Raw genomic sequence first — 23183 nt, 5'->3', positions numbered from 1 at the left:
ATGGTACCCCTCAACCCCTAATCCTGGTATGCATGGTACCCCTCATCCCCCTATCCTGGTATTGTCGTGGGGTGTCGCCGTGAGGTCAGGAGAGGGCAGGGTTGTGTCGGCAGTGTGTCTTCAAGAAAATGGCACCGGAAAGCGTGGACTGGGCATGTGTCGATGCTGGTAAAAACGGCACCTGCGCAGTCCTCACTTTACGGCGCCATTTTCTTGAAGACCCACTGCAGTGTGTCTTCCACAATATGGCACCAGAAAGCATGGACTGGGCATGCGCCACAACCCGCCCTCTCCTGACATCCCAGCAAGACCCAGCGGCAACACCGGATCGGTAAAGTGTTATGCCGGAGATCGCGGTATGTGTTCAGTGCTTACGCATACCGCAATCTCCTGGGCCACCCTCCTCATCCCTGGGTGCGTCGCGCTTGTGCAGTCTATAAAGGCTTCAGACAGAGTGACACTCACAGAGTTATATTATAGATATATGTATTTATATTGCATAGATAGATAGAATAAAAGCTGGTAATTCATCTGTCGTGTTCCGTAAAATCACTGCAGGAGCTGACAGGATGGAAGAAATGGATTACATACAGTAAATACAAATAGAATAGGTAGATATATAGATATCTGTGACAAATACAATTAGTACAGTGTTTGAAAATTACTGGACATGTATTTATTTAATACCCTACTATGGTAGTGTGACGCCTGCCTTACTAGGAATATGGGAATGCCTGATATTTCCACTGAGAGATAGATTACGGACCTGTGTTGGAGCTGGCTTTGTAGGGGATAAATTAGGGGTTTTATTGGCAACGTTTTGGGGTACATAACATTTTTTGATTGCTTCCAGAATAAGGCTGGGATCACATTCTTGTGTCCTATGCAGAGCATTTACATCAGGGTTTCTGTGTAAATCCCACAAAAATGCGATTCAGACGAAGCCCTTGATGGAACCACCCACCAAATGAGGCAGATGGAGACACTTGGACTTCATTTGGTGTCTGTGCTAGTGGTATTCTTTTTATGTGTGCACAGAACTGTGATCAACCACACTTGTGTACTAAAAAGATGCCTAAAATTATGCGATACTGTTTGAACAGAAACCAGACAGAGTCCAAAACGCTATATTCTGTTAGCTGTAACTTTTTTATTTATTTATTTTTTTTAAGAATTAGCTATAATAGGGTTTGTTTTTTGCTGGATGATTTGGCATTTTCATTTATACCATTTTTCTTCACCTATGACTTTTGATTGCTTTTTATGCAAAGTTTTGTGTGTCAGTATGATAAAAAAGCATCTTTTTTTGTGTGTTTTATTTTTTTAAAGTGCTCACCATACGGAATAAATAACATTAGAGTTTCATAGTTCATGTCGCTCTGAATACAGCTATTCTAATTCTGTCCTTTTTTTTCTTACACAAAAGCTGCATTTTAAAAGGCCAAATGGGTTTTCGTGTTTTGTGTGTGATTTTTTTCGTGTAGCTTTTTTTACTTTTTCACTTAGGGTGTGTGCACACACTGCGAATTGTCCTGCAGAATTTTCCACGTGGATTTGTGTAAATCCGCAGATTTTCTGCGGTTTAGCCTGCGGTTTGACACCTGCCATGGAGCAGGTGCCAAACCGCAGCGGAATCCGCACAAAGAATTGACATGCTGCAGTTTTGAAACCGCAGCAAATCCGCGTGGAAAATTCTGCACAGTGTGCACTGTGGATTTCTATTTCCATTGATTATAATGGTACCGCAGGACCAAAACCACTGCGAATCCGCAGCAGAATCCGCAGCGTGTGCACACACCCTTATATTTTTTACTTTGATCACTTGAGTACTGCAGTGATGAGACTGTTCTTCACTAACACAGCCTGTTAGACCCTACTTATAGTGCATGCCCTGGGGTTATCAGATGACCTTGGCATGCCATGGCCATGATCGGCACCTACAATTAACCACTTAGATGCCAGTGACGCGATTGACAGCGGTATTTAAGGGTTAATCACCCCCATCAATTCCAAAACCATTCGGGACCGATGTCGCAAGGTTTTAGGCTAGGTTCACATTAGTGTTTGTGTGCGCAGCGTATCGTCTGCATGCACAAATGCATGTCAAAACGCATGTTTATGCCATTTTTTTATCCACATCAGCTTATGCATGATGGCAAAAAAACGTTGCGTTTGCATACATTTTTTGGATGCATTTGCGTTTTTTCAGTGCATGCGTTCGAAGAATTTCCTTGATAAAAGCCACACTCAATGGGCGTGTCTCATTTCCTGGACATGATAACACACATGCATTCCCATAGACAGTAATGCGCTTATTTGACGCACTCATCCGCATGTGCATAAACTTGTAAATAACTAATGAAAGAATAAAGTTACATTAAAACCAAGCACGCCATTGTTTTTCTTCAGAAATTCTCAATAAGTTTGATGTGTCACATGACCCTCTTCCCAATGGAAAAAATAAAGTTGGATCCAAAATGACCAACTTCAAAATGGCCGCCATGGTCACCACTCGTCTTGAGAAGTTTCCCCCCTCCCATATACTACTGTTCCACAAACAGGAAGTTGATATCACCAACCATTCCCATTTTATTTAGGTGTATCCATATAAATGGCTCATCCTGTATTTAACAATATATGCATCCTTAGGATGTAGATACTGGTGTAATCAAAGCATGTGATGGGGGTTAATACTTTGCTCAGGTCTGCTGTATAATGAAATGAAGTGCCAATGGTATACCCTTTGGTAGTTACGAACCATGGCATATCAAAACCATTAGGTAGGTATTAACAACTGCATTTTGTTAACACAACCCAAACTATTTTGATCCATGGGTTCTACCTAATAAATGACAAATACTACTGCTAATGCCTTAGTGAGAGATATCACAAGAATGTTTTCATTTTTTGTGGGGTTCATGTGTCCAAGCTGTGATTATCCATATTTTGATTACTTTTATTGGAATGTGGAATGCTTTTTGAATGATGTTTAGTGAAATACATGTAGGCATCATTTGTAAAGGTCACAGAGATCTCGACCTTTTGAAAAATGGCCTGTTGTGATAATATAATTCTAAAATATGTCCCAATTTTGATTCAGTATCCCTTTAAATAGCCCAAATTTTTTATTTTGTCACAAATGACAGCTCAGATCATTCCTATAGTAGACCTAACATCAATTAAGGAATTTGCTCCTAAGACCATGTGGGGGTATCACAACACATTAGGAGACCCCAATCAGAGGACAATAAAACATCCGGACTCCTTATCTATGAACTGGAGCAATATTTATGTTTCTCCCTCTCCCATAATCATAATTCTGCTTCACGTCACTTGTCTCATCTATTGCATTTTTTCTGTGCTGTATTGTGCATAAATATGTGACTCTTCAGATTTTGTATTAGTCTATGCCTGATGAAGAGACCTGAGTAGTCTCGAAAGCTTGCAATGTGTTACCATCTTTTCAGTTAGCCATTAAAAGGTATCAACCACTGAGGACTCTCAATTCTGAATATTTTTCATAGTAGACCTAAATTATTTTCTCTTTCTTTAGTTTTGTACCAGCACATAAACTTCAATTAGTATGCTTTGCAATAGTTTTTTATACTTCTCATCCTCTGTCAGGTTAAATCTCCAGTCGATAAGTAAAATATTCACAAATGACTACCTTTGTGTTAACTGACTACTCATGTTCTGGGTTATGTCCAAATGCAGATAAAATATGTAGATAAAAGATTTATTGAAGACCAAAAACACTGTTATTTACTTTGCATTATTGTTTAATTTTTCAGTGTTCGTGAGTTGTTTTCCCATCATATCACTTTTGGGCCTTTTTCCTCAAGTGAATACATTTTGTGTGTATTTCCTGGAGCAGATTGATATCCTCGTGTTTGGTGGTACTGGTAAGTGTATAATACAGTATATATTAATATGATTTAGTAAATATTTATAACTTTTATAATGACAGATTGAATGACTGTCTGAATTAAATTCTGTGCACAACACTAGTTTCCAAGCATATGCTGGAGTGGCAGACCTGGCATGTCACTCTCCACAAGGAGAAACCTTACCACTTAGATCCCCATCTTAGCCCCTCACCAAGTCAAATCAGATTTCATACATTGCAATGACGATGGGCAATACTCTAAAACACTATCTACAAATTGAGATTCTGATTTTGGATTTTATTCTTAGTCACATTGCAAGGCTCGTTAAAGGGTCGATTTTGACTTGTTTGATTGGTCCTTTCAATAAGTGGTACTAGAGTTCAAGTTCTCTTCCGCTCTGAAGAGGCAGTTTGCATATTTAATTTCCAAGAGGACCATGCATGGCGTTCAAGTCTCCTCATACTGGCGTGTCAGGCCTAGCATGTCTTCTCTCCATAAGGAGAAAACTTACCCCTTAACTACATATATGTAATCTTTGAATCTTTGTTCAAACACTGCTGAAAGGGGTTTTCTGGCATGATTAATAGCCAATCAGTATCATATCATTGGGGCACAGTTCCTTGTATTTTGTAGTTACTATGCTGTTCCCCCAGATATAATTTTATATTCAACTGTTCGGTTTGCATGTCTAAGAAAATAAGTTCTGCACTTGCTTGTTACCTGCTAAATGTATTCCCTTGCTGTGTTGCCATCTGCTGTTTACCATTCGCTCTTGTTCATTCCATTTAAGTTGGTTCAAGCTAGGTGTGGTTTTGCATGGCAGTTGATGGGTTGCTTGCTCTTAGCAGACATTTTATAGACAGAGTTGCTGTGAGATAGGGACCAATTGTGCTGGGCTTGTGAAGTTTTTAATGACCAGCAGCAACCGACATCAGCACCCTCAGAGGAAGTTACTGTATTGTACCGACAATTATAACTTCTGCATCCGGGTTTAAATATAACAAATTTTGAATTGCAACTACGCTGTGGTTCTACATTCATGTCTATGGATGCTAAATCTGCGCTGATCCTGTCTGCTCCTCATCTTGGATATGGAGGCAGGCAAAAAAAATCACAGCCACGTATCAATCAGTTACATCTCCTTTCACCTTATGTGGAGACAGAACATTCAGAAATTGTCTAAGAGTCCAGTCATCATGTCTGCCTTATACCTGCACACCAGAGCGCAGCTGTATGTCACACACAAATTTCTCTAGCAACAGGCAAGTCGGAGAGAGCACATCTGCAGTATTCTACACTCACTTAGAAGTCATCTGCAAACTTCACCAAGCCATTTTCACATTTAGATTAACCTTTTGCTTGCACAATTACAGATCAGTTTATGTATGCACAGTCTCACCTCAGATTACACCTTTAAGAAGAGACTCTGCGTATTTTACCTCAGACTGTTATAACAATTTTTCTTGTAGCAATGGTCACCCAGTGTTCTGTCCTCACTAAATGAAGCAGAATTCATGAGCTTATACAGGCAGCTAAAGCGCTATACCAGGGTCCAATAACGAGACTGAAGATTGAATCTCTGCTTTATTGAACGTGATGGTATATTGATGCTGTGAAACTACAAACAAAAACATATATGCATACAATCAATACTGGGTTAATCAGGGATTCATATATACATAATACATCATCTGCACTAATAGCTAATCAGGGAAAACTAACTAAGCAAGCTAGTATGAGACAGAAATTGAATAAAGGAAACATAAGTACATACCAGCGATGCTGTCACAAGGGGAGAAGAGAAATGAGATGCTTCCAGGATGCAGGCTGAGGGAAAATGGAACTCTGGAGGGAAAATGGGGGCTGGACTAACCATAATCCTTTGCAAAAGCTTACCTGAATGCATTGTGACGGAGGGAACAAAGATTAGAAAGTGACAGTAAAATACAATAACACTGCGGTTATGACTCTGGTCACTAGATGGAGCCAAAAACACTGAAAACACTAACAAGCAGATAATAAATCAGATGTTGGAGACAGAGCACCCAGACTGGAAACCACGCAATTGACTCAAATATTTGTGGAATCTTATTGAAGCTGTGCAGTAATTTTCACACCCAAAATTCAAAATGGCAGAAAAATGCCCTGCGGAATCTACTGGTGCTGAAATACAGCAAATGCAGCCTGATTCTAAACATTCTGAAAAGCAGGAAGCAGAGCCCACACTTGTAGCAGACAAAATCGCACAATCAATACGCTCTCTCAAACCTCTGTCATGCAAATCATCTTGCTCAAGAAGTTCAGTACTGAGTGACAGAATACTAGAGGCTCATGTAAACACAGAGCAAACCAAAGTAAGACATTCCTTTAAAAAAGGAAGCAGATGCAGAAGCTCAAGCCAAGAAAGCAGAGGTACATATAGAAGACAAGTGTAAGGATTCCAGACTTTTCTTTGTGCCTGTTCGCCCATATCCAAGATGGAGTCTTGTATCTCGTCTTGTCATGGAACTTCCTGTCTGTTCTGATTTAAGTCCGGACCATGTGTTCCTGTTTGCCTGAGTATTTTGTTGCTGTTGGCTCTTGAGCTCCTGCCTGCCTACTGGGGGACTCCCTGCTGCTGCTGCTCATTACTCGGGGCTCTGTCTCTCAATGTTATGCTGACTACAGTCCTCTGTGCATCTCCCTGATGCTGTCTGTACTTAACTATGCAGGTGGATGCTTTAGAGCGGCATGAGAGTAACGAGCACAGGGAGCATCATTTTCGGGAAAGTCTGTGTTTTTACTGCGGTCAGTCAGATCACTTCCTTATCAACTGTCCCAAGCTGCCTCACAGGGTACTGGCCACGGTAGGGGAAGGAATTTGAGAATCAGGACGCTGAATCTGTTATGTCTGAGTCTAGTTTTTCTGTGAATGCCATCTTTTATTCTCTGTCTGTCACTGCTTCTCCTAAAACACAGGGGAATAAGGAGACACATTGCTCCCTTCCCATTAAGATGAGGTTGTCGGGAAAATGGATTCACTGTGCAGCTTTGGTGGATTCAGGGGCAGGAGGTAATTTTATGGACTTAACCATTGCCAAGGAACATGGCATACAGACTCAGCAGAGAGCCACCAAGGTAACTATGGAAATGGTGGATGGTTCCCCTCTAGTTTCTGGACCAGTAGATCAGGAAACTACCTATGGAAATTTTCATTGACCTCGACCATCAGGAAATGTTATCCTTTATGTTGATTTCCTCTTCATATTTCCCTTTAATTTTAGGAATTCCCTGGCTGCAGACACAGAATCCTATTATCACCTGAGAGATCAAGGAAATCACTTTCCCATCAAGGGAAACAACAGTGACAAACCAGGCATGTACCACTGAGGTATCTTTGTTACCATCTATTTATAATGAATTCTCAGATATTTGTGAAAAGAAGATGGCAGACCAGCTTCCTCCTCACAGACCTTATGATTGTCCCATTGAACTGCTTACGGGGGCAGCTATTCCATTCAAGAATGTCTACCCACCAGCAGCTCCGGAGCTGCAGACTTTGAAGGAATACATTGATGAGAATTTGGCTAAGGGTTTCATTCGTCCCTCCTTATCACCGGCTGGAGCACCCATCTTTTTCGTAAAAAAGAAGGATGGAACTCTTAGACCTTGTATTGATTATTGGAAGCTCAATAAGGTAACCATCCGGAATCGCTACCCTTTTCCGTTGAGTCCTCAACTGCTGGAAAGAGTATGAAATGCTAAGACCTTCTCTAAATTGAATCTTCAAGGAGCGTATAATTTGATTAGGATCCACTCTGGAGAAGAATGGAAGACTGCATTTAGATGTCGGTATAGGCATTTTGAATATCTTGTGATGCCTTTTGGTCTCTGCAATGCTCTGGCAACCTTCCAACACCTGGCTAATGATAATTTTAGAGATGCAATAGCAATATAATTAAACCTGAGGCTCATGAGAATATTTTTGATTTTGCAAGTTTATTAGAACAGTCACACAGAATCCCAACGTTTCAGCCTAACAGGCCTTTATCAAGGATTTTATCTGAATGAGACATAACAATAATATCAAATTAGAAACTCCTGCTAGGAATTAGACAGAGTACATCAAATAACCATTAATCCATGGCTGACATATCATAATGAAAAAGAAAAAGGAACATATTAATAGACATCGTCAGCAAGTTGAAATGTCACAGATAATAAAATTAAGATTCCATCCATTGAATAACAATTGAAATGCTCTGTTGAAAAAAGAAAAGACAATATTTTTATATAGATATAAATATATATACACACATAAATACATATACATACGAATAATGGACTTTAAAAAAGGGGGGAGCCAATACAAAGTGATTGGGTCCATAAATAAATAAACTCCAGCCTAGAGCAGATTTCAGGCATCACAAGAATAGTGCAAAGAAAAGCCATAAGGTAAGTACCTGTGTAATCATATGTTCCACTTTCAGAATTCTAAAAGAAAAAAGGAAAGAGAGGAAAAGTGAATAAAGAACAGGATATAGCCCAAGAAGGCAAGAGCGGATTTAGTTATAAATAAAGGTGATTTGTGTCTAAAATTATCCAGCCTGGTTATCAAGTGTATGTGGTGAGCGGAAGCTGTCTATTTATGCATGTTTAAGTACACTGAGATGCGGTGCAGCTGTGTAAATTGAGAACGCCCCATAGCGCCGAAGCGCCGATGCTGCGTATGCGCAATATGTCTCCAAGGGCGGAAGTGGGGAATAGAGTGTCCGAAAACCGGAAGTGTGGCAACGCGAACATCCATAATGGAACAAGCAGCGTGGCGGCTACAGGGCACATGCGCAGTGCATTATACCCAAAAGAAGTGAATCATACCCTATTTAATAATATGATATTAAGAATAAAATAAAATAAAATAGAAGCGTATTTTTTTTGTGTAAAAGGGGGGGAAAGATGGCAAATATGAATGTAAGAAAAAAAGGAAAACGGGAAATATATTGCAACATACATATCTTACTAATACTTATATATCAACACACATACACATGTGAACACACCATACCATATGTATCCGAGTATATTAATACACACATATATACATACAAATACGCACATGTAAGAGAAGGAAAAAAAGGAACGAAAAAAAGAAAGAAGGAAACAATCACCAGATGAAGGAAATCAGGAAGCCAGGTGTGAATACCTTATGCCCGCAATTAGGTCTGTAGAAAAAGGAAAAGAGACTGGTTAGAAAAAAATGGAAAACATACATTTATTAAAGAAAATTTTTTTTTTCAAAAAGTAAAGAAGATTTTTTAAATATATATGGATGCAAAATATGTAAGGACATCCATAGGTACACATCCAATGTTGTATATGCATATATCATGTACATGCATACATATATACAGTATATATATATACACACACACATCCATATATGTATGTACACATACACACACACACATACACGAATGGTCACTTTTTAAAAAAACATATTATCAAATCCTAATAGTGAGATACTCACTACTAAAAGAAGACTTGAGCACAGCAACACCACAACGTCAACTATGCAAGCAAATGCTAACAAGAATCAATAACAAGGAAAAAATCAATAAAAAACCTCATACTCTCTATTAAGGCCAAAAGGTTCCAATGTTTGGAGAACAAAAATCCAATAGGCCTCTCTTTCTTTTAGCCTTTGTATTCTATTGCCACCTCGTCTGGCCAACGGTACACTTTCAATGATTTGGTAACGAAGTTGAGAAATATTGTGGTTATGGGAGATAAAATGAGCTGGAATAGGTAATAAAATTCTTTTACAGCGAATGGTGGATTTATGTTGCGAAATATGGTCTCGGATATGTTGTGTAGTTTCACCAACATATCCGAGACCGCACGGGCATTTGATCAAATAGATTACATATGATGACTCACAACTAAAATAATCCTTAATTGGAAAAATCTTCCCGGATCTAGGATGACTAAACGTGTCACCTTTGGTAATGTTGGAACATTGTAAACAGTGTAAACATGGGAATGTCCCTTTACGTTGAGGCCTAAAAAGTCTTTGTCTCCCTGTGTCACGTGAACTACCAATATCGGCTCTAACTGAGAGATTCCATAGGTTCGGAGGTTTTTTCTGGCAGATCAAGGGTGGGACTTGGAATTCCGGAATTTGGAGATAAGAATTGGATAGAAGTGGCCCATGTTGGCGTATAATCTTATGAAAAAGATACATAAACGGATGATATGTATTTCCAAATGCCACCCTACTCATTTTGGTAGTCAGTTTAGATGTAGGTACAGAGGAATGAAACAATAAAGAATTGGGATATCCTCATGATTTGAACTTCAATTTCATTTCATTGAGGCGAATATTGCGATTAGAACCATCAGAGACATTCAGGTTTATTCAGAAAAACTGTGACCTCGGGAGAGATTTTTTTATATGTTTGCGGTAACTGCTAGTGAAATGTAAGAGACTATTCTTATCAGTTGGCTTAACGAATAAATCTGTAGAAAGGGAACCATCAATCTCTCTAATAACCTTGGTATCAAGAAAAGAAATGGAGACCAAATCGTGTTGCATGATAAAAGATAAACCATCTACTTTTGTATTAATATCTTGAAAAAAGGTCTCAAGAGAAGACAGGTCTCCTGACCAAATGAGAAAAATGTCATCTATATACCTCTTCCATAGTGCAGAGCACTGCTGGAAGAGGGAATGGGAATAGACGAACTCCAATTCAAATTCTGCCATATAAATATTGGTGTATGAAGGCGCCACATTTGAATCCATTGCTGTACCACTTAATTGAATAAAAAATTTATCCTCATATAAGAAAAAATTCTTAGTTAAAACGAGAGTCAACATAGCGATACAGAAGGTTTTCACGTCTCTAGAGAAATCAGTGTTATTTTCCAAGAAATGTTTTACAGCTTGATTACCCCTTGTATGGCTAATACTTGTATATAAGCTTGTGACATCTAAAGTGACTAAATAGCAATTGGTTGAAGCTAAGTTTAATTCTTTAAAACAAGACAAGAAATGTGATGTATCTCTAAGCCATGAGGGGATCAAATGCAGAAGAGGGGAGAGAACCTTTTCAAGGACTATGGATAATGGTGATAATAATGAATTGGTAGAGGCAACAATTGGCCTACCTGGAGGTTGTGTGAGATTTTTATGTATTTTAGGAAGTGTGTAGAACACTGGTGTGATGGGGTGAGGATCAATCAGAAATTCACTCTATTTTGTATCAATGACACCTAAAGATAAGAAATGTTGAACAGTATCACGTATTTCAGTAGCAACAGAGGAAGATGGATCAGAGGAGACAGGAAGGTAAATATCAGAGTTATTAAGCTGAGTATAAATCTCATCAACATATCAGCTGGTTTAACAATAAGTTGTTTATTTTGAGAAAGGCTGCCATGCGTTCATTCCTAGACATATTGTTCAAAATATGGTACTGGCCATTATGAATCTGATGTAATTGATTCTTAAAGTCATTTTGAACAAGTCCAATATAAGTCTCCACTGGATGATAGGACCTTGGTGGGGTGTAATTACTAGGTTTATAAAGATTCAATTTCTTTAGAGTCAATAGGTCCATATTGGAGCTGGAACCAGGTAAAACATTATCCAATCAAGATTTTATAGGAGACAAATCTTTAGAAAAATGAACCTTTAAGCGTAAGGACCTATAAAACCGTTGGATCTCGTGATCTAAAGTGAATTCATTAAATCTTGGTGTCGGACAAAATGAAAGACCCTTTTGAAGGGCAGATATCTCTGAAGGAGGCAAAATATGGGACGAGATATTATAGACCAATTGGTCTGGAGTTACCTGGGAATAGGTCTGTATCCGAGATGACGTAGGGTCAGTTCCTCCTTGGCCTCTTCTGTTGTTCCAATTTCTCTGTCCTTTTCCCCGCCTTTGAGTAAAAGCACGAAAGGCACCTTTAGAAGTATCACTATCAGAGCTATGGGTAAAAAGAAGAATCCCACCGTCTTGTCGTTTTCCGTTCTCTGGAAGTATTCCAGTTTCTCCAAAAATAGACATTTTTCTGTTGATAATCATCAGCATCTCTCAAGAACTTAATTCTATTGCGTTCTTGAAATTGAGTTTGAAATTCTGTATTGAACTTTTCAACCTGAGATTTAATTTTATTGAATTCTTCCTGGGGGAGTATCCCCTGTAATTGTTGTTCAGCATTATTGATCTCTGTATCAATGATTGAAATCTCTTTCTGCAGAAATTCTACAGTAAGTAGAGTCAGATCCACAGAGGATTTATTCAAAATTGCTTAAAATTTATTAAAAAAATCAACCTTATCTGAAAATAGAGTAGGCCTAAGAGAAACTCTAAGACCCCTAGGAATCCTTTTAACTTTATGATATTCTGCTAGGTTAGCATAATCGAGTTGAAATGCAGTCTTCTTCTTGCACATTCTTTCATAGTCGCGAGAGCGAAGTTGGTCAGTAGGTGCATGAAGAAACTGACCCGGTATATTGACCTGACCAATGATGGAATCAGCTTCTGATTGATTATAAGACAAAGTGTCAAAAGACATGATGTCAAGGTTGCTAAATAACCCCAAATAATTAATCAATAATCACGGGAATGGGGAAAGCAAACCTAGCCATCAGGAAAAAGCTGACCAGGCGGCGGCGTGGTCCCCAGTTCTCCATTCATTTCTATTACAGGTTGGTTAATTTTAGACACAAATCACCTTTATTTATAACTAAATCCTTACTTGCCTGCTTGGGTTATATCCTATTCTTTATTCACTTTTTCTTTTCCTCTCTTTCCTTTTTTCTTTTAGAATTCTGAAAGTGGAACATATGATCACACAGTTACTTACCTTATGGCTTTTCTTTGCACTACTCTTGTGATGCCTGAAAGTTGCTCTAGACTGGAGTTTATTTATGGACCCAATCACTTCGTATTGACTCCCCCCTTTTTTATAGTACATTATACGTATGTATATGTATTTATGTGTGTATATATATTTATAGCTATATAAAAAATATCATCTTTTCTTTTTTCAACAGAGCTTTTCAATTGTTATTCAATGGATGGAATCTTAATTTTATTATCTGTGACATTTCAACTTGCTTTCGATGTCTATTAATATGTTCCTTTTTCTTTTTCATTATGATATGTCAGCCATGGATTAATGATTATTTGATGTACTCTGTCTAATTCCCAGCAGGAATTTTTAATTTGATATTATTGTTATGTCTCATTCAGATAAAATCCTTGATAAAGGCCTGTTAGGCCGAAACGTTGGGATTATGTGTGACTGACTGCTCTAATAAACTTGCAAAATCTAAAATATTCTCATGAGCCTCAGGATTAATTATATTGTTATTAAATTGTTTTTTCCTGATGGCTAGATTTGCATTCCCCATTCCCATGATTATTAATTTTAGAGATATGTTAGAGTGACCATTTTGTCGTGATGTATCTGAACGATATTTTGATTTTTTCTGATTCATTGTAGGAACATCAGGAGCATGTTAAAACGTCCTAAGATGTCAGAAAGAGAATCATCTCTACATTAAGCCTGAGAAATGTGAGTTCCATTGCACAGAGTTTCAATTTCTGGGGTATGTCATCTTGCCACGGGGGCTTAACTTATAGGCAACTAAGATCCAGGCTATTCTTGATTGACCCACTCCTAAAAATGTCAATATATTCATAATTTCTCTGAAAATGTTCAACCCATTACACAGCTAACTAGAAAGGAAAATACTTTCTTGTGGTCCTCACTGGCTCAGAAAGCTTTTGATTGTGTTAAGTCCTGGTTTACTTCTGCACCTGTACTGATTCACCCTAACCCAGCACATACAGTATTTTCAATGTGGAAGTGGATGCTTTGGACTGTGCTCTGGGGGCCATCCTTTCATAGAGAACAGGAGAGAAGGGTCTGTTACATCCATGTGCTTTTTTTCTCACAGACTTTCCGGTGCAGGGAAGAACTATGATGTGGGAGATAAAGAGCTTCTAGCCATTATCTGTGCATTTAAGAAATGGAGGCACCATCTGCAGGGGGCAGCACATCAAGTTATTGTGCTCACAGATCACTGAAATCAGGAATTTCTTAAATTTGCTAGATGTCTTTCTCCACGGCAGGCTCGTTGGAGTCTATTTTTGAAACAATTTAATTTTGTCATTTCGTACCACCCAGGTTCACGTAATGGGAAAGTGGATGCTTTTTCCCAAATCATTGGCATGGTTTTTGTACCTGGGACCCTGTCCAAGACCATCTTGTCTGATGCCAACTTTATTGGAGTCATTCAGAATAAGGACTTATGGAAGACTATTAAGGAGGCCTATGATGCAGACCCATGTCTTGCCAACCCGACTGCTGATGTGAACTTAGTTCTCAAGAACAGTATGTGTGTCCGGGATCAACATTCCAGAGGCCGTAAAGCTGCAGGTCCTCAAGTTTGTCCATGACTCCAAGTTGGAGGGTCATCGGGGGTACAGAAGACACAGGAGTTCCTGAGCTGTTTCTTTTGGTGGCCTACCTGTCTGAAAGACGTGCAGAGCTACGTTCTTTCTTGTGAAGTATGTGCACACTCGTGTATCACCTACTCGATTGCTACAACCACTACCCATCCCTTCTCACCCTAGGGGGTCTATTTCGATGGACTTTATAGTAGAATTGCCCACCTCTGCAGGAAAGATTTCTATTCTGGTGGTAATAGATTGCCTTACTTAGGCTGACCACTTCATCCCTTGTGCTGGTCTTACCTCAGCCAAGGAGACGGTAGATTTGGTCATCCAGAATGTGTTCCGGCTGCATGGAGTTCCGGACTAAATAATCTCGGATCGGGGAGTGCAGTTATCATCCCAGTATTTTTCCCAGATCCCCAATTGATGCACCGGTGCCTACAGTTCATGAGAGGTTGGCGACAATGAGACAGAATCTGGAAAACCTGAAGGAGTCGCTATCTACTGCACACGAGATATAAAAGATCTGCCGATAGGTTTCACAGGCCTGCACCTATGTTCAAGGTAGGGGACTTGGTGTGGTTATTGACAAAAAACTTGAGATTGAACGTTTCATCACAGAAACTGGGACAATAATTCATCGGCCCATTCAAGATCTCTGGGATTATGAGTTCAGTTTCCTTTGTTCTGAAGTTACCAAGGACCTTGAAGGTACATCCTGTGTTTCTTGTCTTTCTATTAAAACCAGTGTCTCCAAATACTTTTCAGGGTCATATTACACCTCCTCTTCAGTCTGTGTTGGTGGACAGACAAGAACAATTTGTTGTAGAGAAGATTCTGAACTCTAGAATCCTCAGGAATCCATTATAATACGTCATCAAGTGGCAAGGATATCCATCTGAGGAGAACTCTTGGGAGCTAGGGAGTAATATCTGTGCTCCTCAAAAAGATTTCTGCTGTCTATGTGGGCCCTGAAGCTGCATTTCACCAACCACAATTAAGGCACCTAGCCAGCATTATCCCTCCTATGGATATAGACACCGAAATTCTACACCTGCTTGGCAGAGACAATTTAAGGCTACAGGAGGTATGTCAACAGTGTAGTGGTCCTGATTATGCCCTCGATGCTCAGAAACTGGACATGGGGTGGGTAGTATTATGAAAAAGTATGCTTGGATTGACCAGGAGTTGACTTCATTAAGAGGTACATGCCCATGGATGGGTGTTGTAAAGCCGCTTCAGCGCCATTATGGAGTCATAAGCCTGAGACCATCTGGATCATCACCAGTGACCTGATCCAGGATCTAATCGTGCCTTCTGAGGACCCCCCAGCCTGTCCTGATCATGACCATCCAGGACTTCTGTTGCATTAAGGACTGGGTGCATGTACTGACCAGAGCAGGATGGAAGATGGCAATGCAGACTATGAAAGATGAAAAAGAGGTGGCCATTGATGCCGATAATGATCAGAAGAACTTCATGAAATAGAGATACTTCGCAAGAAAAATAAGAAGAAGAATAAGAGGCGGAACAGGAAAAGATGGAAACTAAGACAATATGTTTAAGCGTTTGTTGCATTCTATCATGCTTTTCTCGTTACAGATTTTTGGACTATATTCAAAAGGACAGTAGTTCAATAGTGAAATCCCTAATGAAATTTCAAAGGGGGAGTGTGCTGTTCTCCCAGATATAATTTTTATTCAGTTGTTCAGTTTGCATATCTTAGAAATTATGTTTTGCTATGTCGCTGTAATAATTATACTGGAGGACTCAGGAGTCTCTTTGCGTGGAACAAGACAATACAGAACACAGTTTGTAGGTGAAAAAGTCTATATTGATAACACACGGTGCTTCACACAAGTGCAAAGAAAACTCAAGTCCATAACGCTTAGAATAACAACTGAATACATCTTAAAGGGAATCTGTCACCCTTTTTTTGGCCTTTCAGCTGCCGGCATAGACATCGGGGGCTTATCTACAGCATTCTGTAATGCTGTAGATAAGCCTCCGATGTAAACTAAAAGAGAAGAAAAACACGTTATATTATACTCACCGAGGTGGGCAGTCTGGTATGATGGGTGTCGCCGTCCCGTCCGGTGCCTCCCTTCTTCATGCGATGACGTCCTCTTCTCCCGTCCTGTAATGGCTCCGGTGCAAGCGCACTGCTCTGCCCTGTTGAGGGCAGAGCAGAGTCCTGCAGTGCGCAGGTGTCGGGAGAGGTCTGGCGCCTGCGCACTGCAGAATTCTGCTCTGCCCTCAACAGGGCAGAGCAATGCGCCGGAGCCATTACAGGACGGGAGAAGAGGACGTCATCGCATGAAGAAGGGAGGCGTCGGACCGGACCGCAACACCCATCGGACTGGACCGCCCACCTTGGTGAGTATAATATAACGTGTTTTTCTTCTCTTTCAGGTTACATCAGGGGCTTATCTACAGCATTACAGAATGCTGTAGATAAGCCCCCGATGTCTATGCCGGCAGCTAATAGGGCAAAAAAAGGGTGACAGATTCCCTTTAACAAGTCTGTTGGAAACCTCAGAGAGAAATGCAATCAGCGAAACAGTCTGTGAAGAGTAGTCTATACTTGAGAATGCTGGAAACAAGTAAGTCCTGACATTACTCCCTCCTTAGAAGTGGCCTCAAGGCGATCCTGGACCCGGTTTCTTAGGGAATATCTGATGGAAATGAGAAATTTTCTGTTGGGAATTGATGTTTTCCATAGGTTCTCAAGAGTCTTCTTTAGGGAAATATTCCTGACACCTTATCAGGTATTGGAGCCGATTCCTGCGAATCCTGGAATCAATAATTTCTTCCACCACAAATTGTTCTTGCCCATCAATCACCACAGGCTGTGGTGGTGACACAACACATCCCTGGAAGGTATTAGGTGATACGGGCTTTAGTAAAGAAACATGGAAAACTGGGTATACCTTCATACTGTAGTCCAAGGCAGCTTCAAATGGCAGGCCACAGAGCTCACAATACCATTGATTTTGAAAGGGCCGATGAATTTCTCTCCAAGTTTCTGTGAAGGAATGTTTAACTTCAGATTGTTAGTGGATAACCACATGGAATCTCATACCTTGAACATGGGTGCAGGTTTACGGAATCTATCAACTGATCTCTTATAATGTTCTTGAGCTGTGGTCAGGGATTCCTTCAGAACCTCCAGATTTTGCTTCATCACAGTCAGCCTTTCCTCAACTGCCGGAACTGGAGAATTAATTGGAGACCTAGGTAAGATACACAGATGATAACCCAGATTGGTAAAGAAAGGTGTGAACTTAGTTGAGGCGCTCTGAGAACTGTTATTTGAGAATTTGGATAATGGTAGTAACTCCAGCCAATCATCCTGGAGATGGCTAACGTAACATTGTCGATATTGTCTGGTTGGTACGCTCAGTCTGACCATACGTCTTGGGGTGGTAAGCAGAAGAGAGACAGACATTAATATTGAGTGCAGAGCAAAACCCCTTCCAGTATCATGATGTGAACTGTACTCCATGGTCAGAGATGATATCATCCGGGACCCCATGCAGCCAAAAAACATTCTGTATAATCAAGTTATATATATGTATATACCAATGGCGCTCAAGCGTACACCCACAGAACACAAAGCAGCAAGTAATAAGACAACACACCACTCAAGTTGTCTCCATAAAATAATAATAATAAATAAACCTGATAGAAACTTGCGCTAATTAAATGTGTCTTGGTTAAATACCTCGCAAGAGAGAGCATAGTCATTAGTATCCTTCAAGCAAGTTGGCCACCAGAAAAATCGGTTAAGGAACTCTTGTGCCTTCTGTACCCCCCTGTGACTACCCAATTTGGAGTCATGGACCAACTTAAGGACCTGCAGACAGCCGGCTTCAGGGGCATAGATACATTGATCTCTGTTCCACATGCCACCCTTAAAGACAAGATTGATATCAACAGGTGGATTAGCCAGAAATGCATCACCATCATAAGCCTCCTTGCACTTCTTCCACAAGTCCTGATCATGGATAACTCCGATGTAGTTAGCATCAGAAAGAATGGTCTTGGACGGGGCTGCAGAACAGAGTCCACAGCATAGATTTGGGATAAAGCATCAGCCTTCCCATTACGAGAACCTGGACGGTACGAGATAACAAAATTAAATGGATTTAATAATAAATTCCAACGAGCCTGCTAAGGAGAAAGACATCTAGCCGATCTAAGGAACTCTAAATTGTGATGGTCAGTCAGCACTACAATCTGTTACGCAGATGATGCCTCCATTCCTTGAAAATTGCAATAAAAGCCAGCAGTTCCTTGTCTCCCATGTCATAGTTGTAACGCTAGGGGTACCTAAGATAGAGAGTGGACCCTCTGGATCGCGGATCCGGAGCCCCAGGGTCGAGCACACCAGGTGAAGACCGACCCCTATACAGGGATCGTTTGGGGCAGGACCACAGAGGACGGAGGCGCGACAGCCGGAACCAAGAGGGACGGCTCCACGGACAGAAGGAGAGGGAAGGCAAGGTACGTGGGAGAACCTAGACGGGCAGAAGGAGGAGGACGGCACCGGAGATGGGAGGCAGTGCACAGGCAGGCTGGGAGGGAAGGACGCAGGAGAAAGGGAGCGACAGGGAGTGTCAGGCGGAACGCGGAAAGCTACAGTAGAACTGTAGAGGCCAGAGAGTGCAGGAAAACTACACGATCGTCAGGCGTCCTCCTAACTGCGAGGACGCCTGAAGTACAGCAGCCCCCGGATGCTCGTCACCAAAACCCGCCCTTCGGCGCCGCCCATCGCAGGGGAGACCAGGCCCGCCCCTCAGCGCCGCCCATCATGGGAGAGAGAGGAAAGACGGCGGCGAGCGCGAACCAGGGGGCGGGAAGGAGGAGCCGAGGAGAAGAGGAACTGACGGCGGGCACGTGACCGAGCGTGAGCGTGCAGGTGAGGGGATGCCGCAGCGGCAGCCGCAGCGAAAGGGGCATCGGCGGGCATAACCGCCGATGTCACAGTACCTCCCCCCTTACGGCGTCCCTTAGCGAGATTGGCCAAAAACTTTTTTAGAATGCGAGGGGCGTTGATATTCTCCCGGGGCTCCCAGGACCTCTCCTCGGGACCAAAACCCACCCAATCGATAAGAAAAAGGGTCTTACCCCGGGCTTTTTTCATAGCCAAGATGTCCTTGACCTCGAAGACGTTATCAGAGATGGCAGGAGGAGGAACGATGGAAACCGGTTGGAACCGGTTCAGGACTACGGGTTTCAGGAGCGAGACATGGAAGGCGTTGGGCACCCGGAGCGAAGCAGGCAACTTTAGTTTGTAAGCCACGGCATTAATACGTCCAATCACCTCAAACGGTCCAATGTACCGAGGACTCAGCTTGTAAGAGGGAACTCTCAGACGGATATGTCGAGTTGAAAGCCAGACCTTGTCACCAGGATGGTACGGGGGTACGTCCTTCCGTCTCTTGTCTGCATGCTTCTTGATTCGGTCGTTGGCACTTTTGAGCGCATCCCGGGTCTCTCTCCAAATCTGCGAGAATTTTTTAGCAAGAGAATCAGCTGCGGGTACCTCGGTAGAGGTAGAAAAAGGCAATGGAATATTTGGGTTCTGACCGGTTACCACAAAAAAAGGTGACCTGGTGGTAGATTCACTGGGATGATTATTGTGTGAGAATTCAGCCCAAGGTAAGAGCGCAACCCAGTCGTCTTGATGAGCGTTGGTAAAGTGACGTAGGAAGGTGGTTAACCCCTGATTAATTCGTTCCACTTGCCCGTTGGTCTGAGGATGATATGCGGAGGAAAAGTCGAGAGATGTACCCATAAGCCGGCAAAGTGCCCTCCAGAAGCGGGAGGTGAACTGGACCCCCCGATCCGACAGAATCCGCTGAGGAAGACCATGCAGCCTGAAGACCTGGTGGATGAAGATCTCAGCCAACTTTGGGGCGGACGGTAGTCCCGATAAGGGAATAAAATGGGCCATCTTAGAAAAGCGATCTGCCACGACTAAGATGGTGGTACATCCGGCCGAGCGGGGCAAATCGGTCACAAAGTCCATGGCGATCTGTTGCCAGGGGGCTTCAGGAACTGGCAACGGATGAAGAAGACCGGCGGGCAAGGTCCTAGCCACCTTGTTCTGGGCACAGATTGTGCAAGAGGCCACGTAGTCCATCACATCCTGGCGAAGCGTAGGCCACCAATAATACCGGGAAAGCAGGAAGAGAGTCTTCTTGGTCCCCACGTGTCCAGCAATTTTGGAGGAATGTCCCCAGCACAACACCTCTATACGTTTGCCTGGAGGGACGAAGGTCTTACCGGGCGGAGGGGTAGCAAAATTCACAGGAGCCACGGTGATCATCCTGGAAGGCTCGATGATACAGGATGGGATTTCGTCCCTCTCTGAAGACTGCAACGACCTGGAAAGGGCATCGGCCTTGATGTTCCTATTACCCGGTCGGAAGTGAAGTTGGAAGTCAAAGCGGGAAAAAAACAAGGCCCACCTGGCTTGTCGGGCATTGAGCCTTTGGGCGGATTGCAGATAGGCCAGGTTTTTGTGGTCTGTGAGGATGGTAAAGGGATGTACAGCTCCCTCGAGTAAATACCGCCATTCAGTTAAGGCCATCTTAATGGCCAGTAATTCACGGTCTCCAATGGAGTAGTTGCACTCCGCCGGTGAAAAGATTTTAGAGAAAAAACCGCATGGAACCAGCCGTCCGGACGAAGCCTGCTGGGACAAGACCGCCCCAGCTCCAGTGGAGGAGGCATCCACTTCCAGGACAAAGGGTCTGCTGGCCACCGGCCGATGCAAAATGGGTGCTGAGGCAAAAGAACGTTTCAGAGTTTGGAAAGCTTCCTCCGCTTCAGGGGACCAGCTGTTGGTCTTCGTTCCTTTACGGGTCAGGTTCGTGATGGGTTTGGTAACCGTGGAAAAGTGAGGCACAAACTGGCGGTAATAGTTTGCGAACCCAAGAAACCGCTGGATGGCCTTAATCCCCACAGGACGAGGCCACTTGAGAACCGCATCGAGTTTTTCGGGATCCATGCTTAGACCGGAGTCGGAAACGACATATCCCAAGAAGGGTAGTGACGACTGCTCAAAAAGGCATTTCTCGATCTTGGCGTAGAGTTGGTTCTCTCGGAGACGATGCAAGACCAAGCGTACACTCCTGCGATGAGAAGGCAGATCGGGGGAGAAAACGAGGATGTCGTCCAGGTAGATGACAACACAAGAATAGAGTAGATCCCGGAATACCTCATTGATAAATTCTTGGAACACAGCGGGGGCATTGCAAAGGCCAAATGGCATGACTAGATATTCATAATGCCCGTCACGAGTATTGAAGGCCGTTTTCCACTCGTCCCCAGCACGGATTCGGACCAAATTGTAGGCTCCCCGCAGGTCTAACTTCGTGAAGATCCGGGCTCCTCTCAACCGGTCAAAAAGCTCCGGAATCAACGGAAGAGGGTAACGATTCTTGATGGTGATTTTGTTCAGGCCCCGGTAATCAATGCAAGGCCGCAGTGATCCATCTTTCTTCCGGACGAAGAAAAAACCTGCGCCTGCAGGAGAGGAAGACTTTCGGATAAACCCCTTGGAGAGGTTTTCGCGGATATATTCCGTCATGGCAGTGGTCTCGGCTGGAGAGAGAGGGTATGTTCTACCTCTGGGAGGAATCGCTCCAGGCATCAGGTCGATGGGGCAGTCATAAGGCCGGTGCGGTGGCAGGGAATCCGCCTCTCTTTTGCAGAAAACATCAGCATAAGCGTGATATGGCACAGGAAGACCAGGGAGGTCTGTAGGCTTGCGCTGAGGCTGGGGACGAACCAGGTTACGTAAACATCTTGCATGGCAGGCGTGCCCCCAGCGCAGGATCTCTCCGGAGCGCCAATCGATAACAGGCTCATGCCGCCTGAGCCAAGGTAGCCCCAAAAGAATGGCGTGGGACAACTGAGGCAAGACATAAAAGGCAATCCTTTCAGAGTGGAGGGCGCCAACTTGCAGGTTTACTTCAGTGGTTACCGAGGTGACGAGCCCAGGAAGAGGTTTGCCGTCAACGGAGGTGATTGCTCGAGGATTACTTAGGACGACCACGGGAATCTGGAGCCTGTCCACCTCCTCCTGGTGGATGAAGTTGCCTGCCGCGCCCGAGTCCACATACGCCTCCACAGAGCTACGCCCCCGTCCTGAAATAAGCAGAGCTGAAACAGTAAGTGGAAGAGAGGGGGTAGAATCACCTAGGGGGCCCTCTCCTACCTGGCCTAGGCGGATGCGTTTCCCGGTCTCTCAGGACAAGTGCGTATGAAGTGGTTGGCCCCTCCACAATAGAGACAGAGTCCCTTGGACATTCTCTCCCTACGCCGTTGTTCAGACAACTTGATGCGATCAACTTGCATGGGCTCAGGAGCGGTGTTACTAGGAGGGGCAACGGTGCGCGGAATAGGAGCTTGGTATAACCTAAAGGACCTCTTCTCCCTAGCCGACTCTCGGGCGCGCTCCTGAAAACGCAGATCAATACGAGTAGCCAAGGAGATGAGATCCTCCAGGGTGGTAGGGAGGTCACGCCCGGCCAACTCATCTTTGATTTTACCAGAAAGTCCTCTCCAAAACGCACCAACCAGGGCTTCATTATTCCACCCCAGCTCCGAGGACAAGGTCCGAAAACGGATGGCGTATTGCCCTACCGTAAGGGACCCCTGGCAGAGGTTAAAAAGGGCCTCAGTGGAGGAAGCAAGGCGTCCAGGTTCATCGAAAACCTTGCGAAATGTCTCCAAAAAACACTGGATGTTGGTCACCACCGGGTCATCCCTCTCCCATAATGGATTCACCCAAGCCAACGCCTCCCCCTCAAGGTGGGAGATTATAAAGGCCACT

The 23183-nt window shown here is 43.0% G+C and overlaps 1 protein-coding gene and 1 long non-coding RNA gene across 3 annotated transcripts in view; one reads left to right on the top strand and one right to left on the bottom strand.

Moving 5' to 3' along the window:
- Positions 1-23183, top strand: part of LOC141054931 (pecanex-like protein 2) — a 2173030-nt gene that overhangs the window by 795041 nt on the left and 1354806 nt on the right. The window contains exon 13 of the mRNA XM_073551818.1: positions 3792-3902. Within this exon, the coding sequence (XP_073407919.1) occupies positions 3792-3902 (111 nt within the window). The remainder of the gene's footprint in view (positions 1-3791; positions 3903-23183) is intronic.
- The window catches only part of LOC141054933 (uncharacterized), a 69670-nt gene continuing 54333 nt past the window's right edge, over positions 7847-23183 (bottom strand). For both annotated transcript variants that reach the window (XR_012221437.1, XR_012221436.1), the window contains exons 2-4: positions 9035-9088; positions 8330-8360; positions 7847-8128 (exon numbers count right to left, since the gene is read on the bottom strand). This is a non-coding gene — a long non-coding RNA (uncharacterized lncRNA). The remainder of the gene's footprint in view (positions 8129-8329; positions 8361-9034; positions 9089-23183) is intronic.

Source organism: Dendrobates tinctorius, unplaced genomic scaffold, assembly GCF_039654945.1.
Source record: "Dendrobates tinctorius isolate UK_male_01 unplaced genomic scaffold, ASM3965494v1 ptg000181l, whole genome shotgun sequence".
Classification (NCBI taxonomy): Eukaryota; Metazoa; Chordata; class Amphibia; order Anura; family Dendrobatidae; genus Dendrobates; species Dendrobates tinctorius.
The sequence above is the reverse complement of the archived record's forward strand: the minus strand, read 5'-3'. Positions and strand labels throughout refer to the sequence as shown.